General features: G+C 37.3%; 1 protein-coding gene across 15 annotated transcripts in view; it reads left to right on the forward strand.

The window, feature by feature from the left end:
• KIDINS220 (kinase D interacting substrate 220) overlaps positions 1–12,617 on the forward strand; it is a 94,348-nt gene that overhangs the window by 40,650 nt on the left and 41,081 nt on the right. For all 15 annotated transcript variants that reach the window (XM_040224977.1, XM_040224978.1, XM_040224964.1 and 12 more), the window contains exons 18-22: positions 986–1,126; positions 1,924–2,167; positions 2,328–2,416; positions 3,872–4,016; positions 4,706–4,868. In XM_040224977.1, the coding sequence (XP_040080911.1) occupies positions 986–1,126; positions 1,924–2,167; positions 2,328–2,416; positions 3,872–4,016; positions 4,706–4,868 (782 nt within the window). The remainder of the gene's footprint in view (positions 1–985; positions 1,127–1,923; positions 2,168–2,327; positions 2,417–3,871; positions 4,017–4,705; positions 4,869–12,617) is intronic.

Here is a 12,617-nt window from a genome sequence, read left to right on the forward strand (position 1 = left end):
GGTTTGAACCCTGGTCAGGGAACTAAGATCCCACAAGCTGTGTGGTGCAGCCAAAATAAAAAAAAAAAAAAAAAAGAAAATAGTCCTAATGTGAATATGTTCCCATGATCATCATCACTGTGGCTTTAGGGAGTCTATTTTCTGTTAGAGAATTGCATTTGTTTTTTGTTTTAATCCAGATTTTTCCTATGAAAAATGCATGTGTAGTGTGGAAAAAAAGATCCTCATAGAGTTAACTATAGCTTCAGTACTTTGGCCCCCAAAGGGCCAATTCATCTGGTGCTGGGAAAGATTGAAGGCAAAGGAGAAGGAGATGGCAGAGGATGAGATGGTTAGATAGCATCACCGACTCAATGGATATGAATTTGAGCAAACTTGAGATAGTGGAAGACAGAGGAGCCCGGTGTGCTGCAGTCTGTGGGGTCACATGGATACAACTTAGCAGCTAAACAGCAATAGCAAAGAGTTAGCACATTATCCTTCAGGTGGTAGTTATTACCTAATAGTTTAGGTTGCTCTGCAGCCTGATAGAGTAGACAAATTGAACCACCAAAACACAGAAGATAGGAATGTACTTTTTAGAGTAAAAAAGGACTTTATACAATTATCCGCAGCCCCTTCCTTTGATCAAGGTCACATGCCGTCAGGAAGCCAGTTGTGGTGTGGCATGTAGACCATTTGGATTTGCATTCTAATCTGTCTTCTGACCTTCAGAGCATGTGATCTTAGCATGTAAATCACTTCAGGCAAGTTTGTTCTTTTAAAATGGATATGACATTGTCTACCTCTTTGTAAGAAATGCTTTAATTTAGATGAAGACACTTTGTAAATGGTGATGCATTCAGTACAGTTCTACTAAGTGGAACCACAGCTGGCAGCAAGCACTTTGGGTTTCTTTTCTCCCAGTAGGCGACTTTCAGGCTCTTTAAGAGAGGTATTTAAGTTTCTCGTATCTTCAGCACAGTGTGTCCTTTCTTTTGCACAGGTACTTAAGTGTGAAGTGGAATTGATGGCCAGGATGGCAAAAACCATTGACAGCTTCACTCAGAATCAGACAAGGCTGGTGGTTATCATCGATGGGCTAGATGCCTGTGAGCAGGACAAAGTACTCCAGATGCTGGACACTGTACGTCTTAACCATCTTGAAACTTGTAACTGTCGCATATGTGGCAGCTGAGAGGAACAGCTTCATGAATATCTCAAGTGGAATTTGAATACTATTTTTTCTTTTATAAAAACAACTGTGTGTTTTATGCAGAAACAGCAGAAGTTTCATCCCAAGCAGATTTAACCAATCTTAGGTTAATGGCAGTGTGAGGGGAAATGTGAGTAGGGGGGTCTCTAAAGTCCAGGGTGTGAGTCCAGCGTTTCTCTACAGATGGTATGGTTAGAATGTAGATAGGGATGGGGAAACCACAGAATTTGTGGAGTTTTTGTTAAAAAGTAAGAAAGGTTCATGGCTTTCTGTAAGGTCTGGTATAAGCAGCGGTGTGTGCCTGTGGTCAGAGAGTGTGTGCAGTTCACCGTGTCAGCTCATGAGGACTTCATGAGTGTTTCTCATGTGTATTGCTCTTACTAGACCAGCGTGTACAGTGCATCGTGTCTCTCATGAGTATTTCATGAGTATTTCTCATGTTTGTGGATCTTACTTCTTACGTAGATCTGAGTGTCTCAAAGTAGGACAGGACCAGTTGTTTCCTTCGGAGATTCTATTACTGTCAAATGTTGAAAAATTGTCAGGTGGTGAAAAACCAGATTGAAACTTCAATAAAATTTGTTTTCACATAGAATAACATTTGAATGAAAAGGAAATGCTGTTTTTAAAATGTAGTCACAAAGGCTAACACAGATTTTGAAGAGAGGTTTTATTACTTTGGATAATTTTAAGTTTTTTATTGTGATTATACATTTCTTCTACCACAGGTCCGAGTTCTGTTTTCAAAAGGCCCATTCATTGCCATTTTTGCAAGTGATCCGCATATTATCATAAAGGCAATTAATCAGAACCTCAATAGTGTGCTTCGTGACTCAAACATCAATGGACATGACTATATGCGCAATATAGTTCATCTGCCCGTTTTCCTCAACAGTCGGGGACTAAGCAGTGCAAGAAAATTTCTTGTGACCTCAACAACTAATGGGGATGTTCCATGCTCAGATAATGCAGGTAAAGATCAAGTTCCTCGGGTACTTTGGATTTGAAGTGGTTTCACAGTTTTTCATTTTGCATCTCCTCTTACCTTGAAAAGTACTGTTCAAATTTCACAACTCTATCATTTACAGCAGAGTTTCAGGACAAATGGTGCTTTCTTGATAAACTCTTTTAGGGATGCAGGAAGATGCTGACAGAAGAGTTTCACAAAACAGCCTTGGAGAGATGACAAAACTTGGTAGCAAGACAGCCCTCAATAGACGGGTAAGATAGTGTATGTTTTGAGCCATTTGTTTGTATTGCTGTTGTTTAAGTAAAACCAAGGTAAGGCCGCTTATTTATTTTATAAATACTGCATTGAGCTCATAAAGTATATTTTATCATTGGTGGTTTTTCAGGGAATGTCTGAACCTAGAGCCATAATAACTGTAAATTATATAGGAGTGCCCGGTCTCTCCCAGCCTGCTCTCAGCCCAGGTCCCACTCCAGACCACTTGAATCAGAACCTCTGAGAGTGAGATTTGAAAGCTGCCTAGATGACATCACTGGGGACAGAGAACCGTTGGGTTCATCCCAGGTCAGGTTGTGCTTGTCCCAGGGGCCATTGTCAGCACAGCTGTAAGGGGGAGAGGCTTGTGGTGTGAGAACCAGTCTTTGCTGTGTTATCCTGTTGGCTGGCCTCCTGCCCTAATGTTTGTGAGGTGTGTGCTCTTTTTTCTAGCCCCACATAGTGACCTTGTGTGCCTTTCCCAGTCTGTTGGTTGTCTCCCGGGAGACACTGTAGTTTCCCTGCCCTGCCCTATCCTAGGAGCCTTTTGTAAAGAACTGGGGCTATTATAAGAAAGGAGATATACCTTTGCAGGTAAGTGATGGTAACAATGCTGCTTATGGATGGCGAGCTTGGGCCAGCATTGGTGATATTTTTCACTACCCACCCTGCCCCCCCCCCCGCCCCCCCAGTTTGCAGATCTTTAATTGGGACATTTTACATTTTAAAAACTGTCTTCAGGTATTTTGATTTTATGCCTTTACCATGTACAACTATGGATGCAGAAATAATGTATCAAGGATAATTGACAGCTCTAAATGAAGAGTGGGGTATGAGTTGCCATTTAGAATTTCTGTCCTGGGAGCCTGGACCCTTGGGTTCCCCTGTCTTATGACCTTAGATGAGAACCACCCTCATTGTGCCTGCTTCTCCTGATTGGATGGGACCCCCACCCACCCTGCCCTGTAGAGAGCCTTTCATTCTTACTAGACGTGAGGATACAGCAGCTGTGCCCTTTCGGTAACTGTCACGTTTGAAAATAACCTAAAAATCAAAATGCTGAATCCTTAAATCTGGGCAAGGGGTTATTTGCTTTATCAGAGTTCCTATAGATACTGAGCTCCCATAAGGGTTTGCATTGAATTTTCTTTATACGGTTCAGCTTATTTATAATTTTCAAGGCATTGGGCTTTCGCTGATTGTACAACTATAAATCAGGTACACCCAAAGCTAAACCATAGTCTCTGATGCATTTGCTGGAAATACTTTAGAGTTCGGTACATATGCTACTTCAGGGAGTAATAATACTTTTTGTTACTATTTCATCTTCCTCTTTGACTGAAATTTTGGATTGTTTTTGTTGACATAGACATGTATTAACTTCTCAAAAGAGCCTCAAGCTCTCAGGGTTGAAGTGAGGGTTCACGCTCACTGACGGTACCCCGTTTCAGGACACTTACCGAAGAAGGCAGATGCAGCGTACGATAACCCGGCAGATGTCCTTCGACCTCACAAAACTGCTGGTTACGGAGGACTGGTTCAGTGATATAAGCCCGCAGACCATGAGGAGACTGCTCAACATTGTTTCTGTGACAGGTGGGTTTCCTTGTTGTGTGGTAGACAGTAAGGTGCAACATCAACAGAGCAATTCCCTTCCAGAAACAAAAGGATGGACTGTGTTCATAGGTTTACACCACCGAACACCAGTTTTATTTTGCACTGTGTGTCTAATAAAACCAGTATTGGTTTTGATAGTGAAGATCGGCTGTCAGTTGTGTACTGTTATTTTAAAATTTGATGATTTAAAATGTTCACCTCAGGTTTAATTTTTCTCTTTGTATAAAAATAATTTTATGCTAATTTGTATAACTATAATTAATTTATAACTGAAAATGTTGAAGTTCAGATTTTTACATGCTGCTATTCTGCTTTAATTTTCAAATTACATTTTTTTTTCTTTTTTTTAATGTGTTAAATGATATACACATAAAATTTACCATCTTAACCAGGGTCCATTTGGGTGGTATTAAATACTTTGACTATTTGTGTAACCTTCACCACCATCCATCTCCATAATGCATTTCACCCCATTAAACTGAAACTCTATACTCATCCCCCTGGTCCTCTCCCAGCAGCCATATAAATATTAGGTGTGAATTTGTAGTGTAAGTTAAGTGGCAAATTAAAAAACAGTGGAAGTTGGTTATTTGTGAATATACAGAATGGTTGGCTTAACATTATGTTACATACCTATTAATTCTAAAATGTTTTTGTATTCTTTAAAGGACGATTACTGAGAGCCAATCAGATAAGTTTCAACTGGGATAGGCTTGCTAGCTGGATCAACCTAACTGAGCAGTGGCCGTACAGAACTTCATGGCTCATATTGTATTTGGAAGAGACTGAGGGTATCCCAGATCAAATGACATTAAAAACCATCTATGAAAGGTACTTTATCTGACCTTTTTATATTTAAATTTGTTTTAAATTGAGTTGACTCTTAAGAAAAAATGCATACATAGCAAAATGAATGCTAAATAATACGTATAAAATGTAGAGTTCCGAGTTTAATCATTCTCATTAGTAATTCTTCCATTATAATTTCAGAGTTGTATTAGCACAGGTATATATCCCATTGTGTAAAATTTACAGCTTTATTTGGATAGATTCTTTCTTTCTCAGTGTAACCTAATGATAAAAGATGTTTAATTAATAGCCCTATTAAATTTATGTATTTAAATATACGAAAGGCAAACGTTAAAACATTGTTTAATGTCCATTTTATTTTTTATTCTAAGTGTCTTGATAGAGTATTGAGGAGGTCACATTTTCCAAATCATTAGTGCAGGTGTTTTCATAGCTTTGTATCTGGAGGACCTGGGAAACTGTGAATACGGGATGGTAAACGTACTTTGCACTAAACAGTAAAGGAATTTATTGTTCTTTTATAGTCATTTGAAGTACTTTTAAAATCTACTTCTGATAAAGAAATTGATTACGTTTTTTCTGGGAAAACACAGTCAAAGCTCAGTGTAGTGTCAAGTATGTCAGCTTTTAAGAGTACCACTTTCTTGTCAAATTCACAAACAAAATTATAATCCTCTTTGTTTACCAAAATACTTAATACCTTTATAGCTTTCAATTATAACTCTAAATAAAAGTATCTCTTAGGAAAAAATGCGATTCAAGGGGGCTATGCAATTGTGTAAAACTTAGTATAATTGAAGCATTATTTTGAACATGTAAATAAAATGGTAAACCTGACCAACCATTCAGTGTAGAGTTTCTATATTAAACTTTTAAGATTGATCAGCATATGGTTTTCATTATTTTCCAATCCCCATTTTTCATGTACATGTTTTATCTAATATTTTTAGGTAAATAACTGATTTTAGAATATAGAGGATGGTTGTAGTATTTGTCTACACACTTGAGCTCTTGAGGTTATATGTTCCATTTATGCTACATTAATCATTGTAAACTGTGTGGGCTGTGTGAAGTAGGTGTTCCAGTAGATGGCAATGATCCACAGCTGCCAGGGGCCTGCAGAGCAGTGTTACTGGATGCATCTGCTTTTTGATAGCTTAGAAATCCTCTTTTTATTATGAGATACATGATTGGTGTTTTCCTTGGTTGTGTAGTAGACTGTTGTTTTGTTTCATGAATAAACATTTGCATCGTAACAGGTGCTGCATAATTAATATTTGCTGGATGAGCACAGTTTTAGGTTTTGGTGCAGAATAGGACTGAAGTCAGTCTCTTCACCTTCATATAATTGAACGTGATGCCTAGAAGTGTCCTGTGTCTCAGGAGTACAAAAACATTGACAGTGTTTCACATTTTACGGGCTGTATGCTTAGAGTTCAGCCCTTGGCCCCATGCATGCTCTGTGAAGAGGGTGAGACTTGGTGAGAGAGTCTGTGTCCTCAGGAAATAGAAGCAGGAGAGATGTAAAACTATCAAAAGGTTTTTAAAGCTCTCAGAAAAATTCATGATTCAGTTCAATCAAAAAAAGTTTGTTAAGTATCTGCTGGGCCCTGCCACCAATACTGGAGATATAATGGTGAACAAGTAAATATGTATTTACTTTTTCACCCAGCAATCCCACTGTGGAAATTTACTCTGAACACACACCTCCACAGTGATAAAACACTTATACATTATTGTGACCTTATTTATTTATTGTGTTATTTATTGTGACCTTATCTGTAGCACCATAACTGCATGTTTTTAGAAACATTAGTTGAATAAATTATGGCACATCTACCATAGTAGAGTGTTTTGTAACTGTAGAAAATGAGAAAAAAACTATGATTTGATATGGAGAAATTTTAAGGATACATTAGTAAGTGAAAACTGCAAAATGCGAGAGTATATAACATGCTCTATTTGTATAAGAAAGAAGGGGGAGTAAGGACATCTATGTATAAATATGTAAATATGTATTAATTTTTGTGAAAATATAAAACAACCCACAGGAAGGAAAAAACAAAGTAATAAAAATGTTTACTTGAAGAGGATGCTTAGATGGGGAATGAGAGGTACTCTGAATGTGTATTTTTATATGGTTTGCCTTTCATATATTAAAAAATCTAATTCAAAAAGGATAGAAAAACGCAAACCCTAATATTGAATACAAACAGGAAGAATTGATGCTAATGATATATGAAATTGATAGTATAACCACACAGAAAAATATTAATTCAAACACCTTGGAACTCAGTTTTCTCTTGACTCTTTATTCTTAGTAGAATATACTGAGGACAAAATTAGCTACAATGAAATCTTGAACTTAGTAGGTTTATGTTGCTAATTGTATTATTATACTCCTGAGGTCCTTTTGCGTGTATTGTAAGATAGAATAAATGAATAAATAAATTGCTATTCTTGGAAGCCAGTGTTTTCTCTGTGGGAGAAGGAAATACCAATATTGAATGGAAAAAATTAGGAAGAGTACTGTGGTATTAGATTGGATTTTGTTATTAGGTCGCTAAGTCATGTCTGACTCTGTGACCTCATGGACTGCAGTGCACCAGGGTTCCCTGTCCTTCACTATCTCCTAGAGTTTGCTCAGATTCATGTCCATTGAGTTGGTGATGTTGTCCAACCATCTCACCCTCTTTCGCCCCCTTCTCTTTTTGCCTTCAATCTTTCCCAGCATCAAGGTCTTTTCCAGTGAGTCGGATCTTCACATAAGGTGGCCAGAGTATTGGAGCTTCAGCTTCAACATCAGTCTTTCCAGTGAATATTCAGGGTTGATTTCCTTTAGGATTGACTGGTTGGATCTCCTTGCAGTTAAAGGGGACTTGAAGATTCTTCTCCAGCATCACTGTCCATGAGCTTTCCCAGGCAAGAATATTGGAATGGGTTGCCATTTCCTTCCTCCAGGGGATCATCCTGACCTAGGGATTGAACCCAGGTTGCCTGTGTCTCCTGCAGATTGGATTTGGAAATGTTAAATTATTAACTCATAATTTAAAATGAGATTTTCCCTTGCTTTACCCAGAGAAAGGGAGCAAAAATATCCCCAAACTGTGAGCCTACCTGGAGCTGGACTCCTTGGAGAAATGGCTAATTCCAGGTCAGAGGCAGGGAAAGCTCAAGGGGAGTCTGCATTGTTGTACCAGATACCAAAGAAGGATGTGTTCGAGGACAGCAGGGTTTGGCTACAGGATGTAGTCTGAAGGAGCACCTTTCAAACTTGGGCCCATTTTCACCAAGAAAAATGATACTAATGGGTTATAACATATCAAAAAAAAAAATCCATGAGTCCATAGTAATGCTTAGAAGAGAGCAAACAAGGAATAATTCTTTGTTTTAGAATGCCAGCTAATAAATGTAGAAGGAATGAGTAAAATAAAAAAATTATTATTTTTTTAATCCCCAGTATAATCATTGATTCAAGCAAGATCATCAGTGGTTGCAAAAACTACTGGGGGGAAGTTGTTGGGGAACACGAGGCACACATCATCTCAAAGTGTCACTCCCCAGGTTATGTGCAACCACAGAAGAAATGCCCTTGCTGGGAGAGACTTGTCACCAGTTTTAATCAAATAATCAAGTCTGACATCAGTAATGGGAGGCATAGCATTGTGTTGTTGTTTAGTCGCTGAGTTGTGTTTGACTCTTCACAACCCCATGGACTGCAGCACTCCAGGCTTCCCTGTCCTTCACCATCTCCTGGAGTTTGCGAAGATTCATGTTCATTGAGTCAGTGATGCTATCTAACCATCCCATCCTCTGGCACCCTCTTCTCATCTTGTCTTCAATCTTTCTCAGCATCAGGCTCATGTGACTCTAGGTAAAATGCAGTAGAAGGTACCACATCACCTGTGTGCTCCTGTTGCCAGCCGTGTTTTACTGTGATCCTAATTATGAGGAAACGGCCAGATGAATCTGAGATGTGGAACACGCCAGATGTGCAACTGGCTTAGGTTCCATATTGGCCACTGAGGGAGACTGAAGAGATCCCACAGCCCAAATGCAGCGTGTGCGCTGTGATTGGAATCTGTCATAAGAGTAGAGCACTGAAGGGCATTTTGTGGGCAGTTGGGGAATTTGAGTTTTTGAGTTAATGTTAATATCCTTCGGTGTGCTAAGGGTGTTTGGGGGACGGACATTCATGATGAAATATTTAGGTGTGAAATACACTTTCAGATGGTTTGGCAAAAGGAAAGTATGTATGTGTGTGTAGATGAACTACCTGGTTCTTATTAAAAAGTTTTCTTTTCCCATGCCTTTTGTTCTCCCCAGTGACTGTCCAGTAAATGTTGCTTTGTTAACATTTTTACTTAGGGACATAATTTGAATTAAATGAATCTAAGAGCTGTACTCCTTAGTGCACTCCTGTGATTTTAGTAACCTTTTCACACATGCCAAATTGAAAATCATTATGTATCTATACATGTGTCTTTTGAAAGCTCTAAAAAAAAAAAACCTACTATTTTGTTCTGTGGTGGTAGAATGAATCACAAACCACACTTTATTCACTGGTTGATTCTAATGTCAAAATCAGCCAGTACCTCTAAAGGTATGGAACAAGCAGGTACGAAAGGTGCAGTTTTCATTAGTGTACCCATTCTAGTTAATTTTTTTCATGTGATGTGTGTTTAGTGTGGGTCTTTACTGTAGGTTAGGGCTCAGATTGTGTCCTTTGTGCTTTTATGTGTTCCAGGGGCTGCCTGAGGAGGTAGGGTAGAGGGACAAACGTGCAAAGCATCTAATGCCCTTGAGGAACTTACAGACACGTTTCTACACACATACATACCCTTTTCTTTTGCCAAACCATCTGAAAGTGTATTTCACACCTAAATACTTCAGCATTCCCAAAGATACCATTACCACACGCCTGCCCACCGCCCCCCCCACACACGTTTTTTTCTAAACCATTAGAGGGTAAATTACATGCAACATATCTTCTGTCCCTCATCACTCAAGTATATGAGGAATATATATTCTGATTGAAAGTAAAATGTACACATTTGAAACAACTGGAATAAAGTAAAAATGTGATGGCTCAAACAATTAGCCAGTTAAGTTTTATCAATAATGGGCTGACACTGCTTTCTGGATATAGAAAGCTTTTCAGGCTAAAAGTAACTTTCTTTGCTAATAGACCTTTTAAAAGGTCTAATTAGTTACTTGCCCTTTTAAAACTTTCGCACTAATTTCTAGCACTTGGGCCTCAGCTTACTCGCCTTCCTAATGTTCGAGAAAGTTCTCAGAAATTTACATTTTAATTAGTTAAAATATATCATACAGACAAAAGAAAATATATTATCACCTGTAGTTTAAAAATAATGGTAAAATTTCACCCTGTTTATTAAATAGAACATTTGTCAAAGAAAAGTTTTGGGGGAAAGTGTATTTTTAATCATAAAAATAGCGTGGAGTGAATTTTTGTAGTGAGAATATTCTATGCTATAAATATAGACTTTTGTATATTGGAGGTATAATGAGGTAATGAGAACTTTGCTTTGGAATTAAGTTAATCTGTTATTTTAGACTTCAGCTCTTGGTGGGCCTGCCATCCGTGAATGGGTAGAATGCAGGGTGACTTTGAGATGTGTGTCTTTTTTTTAAAAAAAAGAAATGACTGTGTCCTATATGCCTGCAGATATACAAATAATGTTTTGTAGCTATTCTAAGGGAAAGAAAAAGACAATTTAGTAAGAATCTTTGAGAGTTCATTAAGGAATTGACTTAATTTAAGATGATCTCAAATGAAAAACTATAGGAAGACAGTTTGATCAGTATATCAAAAAATCATACTGGAATATGTTAGAATAACTCAGATGACTGTTCTAGTTAACCATAGTTGAGTTCTTTGGTGCTATTGCTTGTCATTTGAATAATAAAACGTTTTATTTATGGCAGACAGAAAGCAGCAGTATATAATTGATATTCATTTATTTTATTAAAGAAATCTGATTTGGTAAAAACAGAAAATAGTATTTTTAACACTAGTAGTAAAATTTTTTTAATCCATAAAAAGCCTCATTTATTTTTATAGCAATTTGATGACACATCTGCTTGCTTTATTCAGCTGAAAAAGAAAATGTTGGTTCTTGGTGTTTGGTAAAATTGCTTTGTTAAATTATTTTCTAAATTGTTCAACTTTTAACAAATGACATTTGATACTAACACTGGAAAGCAATTTCAGCTAATTAAGTAGATCCCTCTATAAACCATTGGAACATTAAGATGACATACTGTTCATTCAAGATTATTTTAATTGGTACAATTATTGTAATTTTCTTGCAATTATGTGTTGAGCTAAAAGCTTTTGTCTAGATCATTTGAGGGATTTTTTTTGTTAACATACATTTAGTAAGAAGAAAAGGAGTAAAATAAAAACTGTAGATAAAGATTTTGTCTACTTTTATTGTAGAGTTTTAGACCCCACTGAGATATTTTAGTATAAAACTTTATTTCTGGCATTTTTTAGTATTAAGCATTTTAAGCAATGATAGAGGCTTTTGAAAGATCAATTTAAATGGCTTCCATGAAGGTACTGCTTCAAATGTCTGTTTTGACACTACTCAGCCAGTCTTTTACTTAGAATGATGTGGTCAGAATTAGGGTTGTGGTAAGGATAATGTTGTACTTTGTTTTGGTGACTTCTTGTACTTGATTTTTTTCGAGCAATTGAGTAAGTTTTGAGAGAGCTTCAGAATGGTGGCCATTTCCATTTCCCTAAAATAACTATTTGCTGAGTAGACACTATAGACATCTAATTTATAAAATTCATCCAAAGTTCAGTATGTTTAAACTGTTCAAGGACATTTTTCATAATAAAACATCATGTTGGATGATACTTAGCCAAACTTTTCATAAGCTTAGTTTTATCACTTTTAGTTACTTCTCGCCTCTCTTCGCTCTCACTAACTACCTTCCTCTTTCCTTCAAGTTCTGGGTCATTACTGATACCCCTCCCCAACCCATCACGTGGCCCAGATTATGCACAGGCTTGTTTCCTTTTCATATGGATGGAAGTTATGAATCTGAATAACATAAAAAAGTGGACGCTAGATAGTTTAGATTTGTAAGGAAATTGTCTTATCTTCTTGGTGGTATGAAGTTCATTCTTGTACTGATGATTTTTTCCTTAATTTAGGTTTGAGATACTGTAAATATTTATTCCCAATACTGTTTCATGCATGTCCTTTTATTGTTTCTTGTAAGTAGTTGAGAAGCCTAATGAAATTCTGTATTTTTGATATGTGTTGGTGTTGTCACCATTCCACAGTTAATAATTTACTTTCTTGTGTGTAATTGTTATTTCCATTTTTATTCCCAGAACATTCTTGCCCTTAATGTATGTATAATGTAAACACTTTTTTCAGGAGTTCAATACTTTATCAATATCTTTATTGGCTCAGACAGTAAAGCATCTGCCTGCAATGTGGGAGACCAGGGTTCGATCCCTGGGTAAGGAAGATCCCCGGGTTAGGAAGATCCCCTGGAGAAGGAAATGGCAATCCACTCCAGTACTCTTGCCTGGAAAATTCCATGGACGGAGGAGCCTGTTAGGCTACAGCCTATGGGGTCGCAAAGAGCTGGACATGACTGAGCAACTTCACTATTTCTTTTCTACTTTCCTTTTTATCTTTAAAAAAGAAAACCCTCATCAAATTCTTTGCAAGCTCATGAAATAATTCTCCATATAGAAAAGGAAACTAAGCAGGTTTGTGTTGA

Source organism: Oryx dammah, unplaced genomic scaffold (assembly GCF_014754425.2).
Source record: "Oryx dammah isolate SB20612 unplaced genomic scaffold, SCBI_Odam_1.1 HiC_scaffold_25, whole genome shotgun sequence".
In the NCBI taxonomy this organism is placed as follows: Eukaryota; Metazoa; Chordata; class Mammalia; order Artiodactyla; family Bovidae; genus Oryx; species Oryx dammah.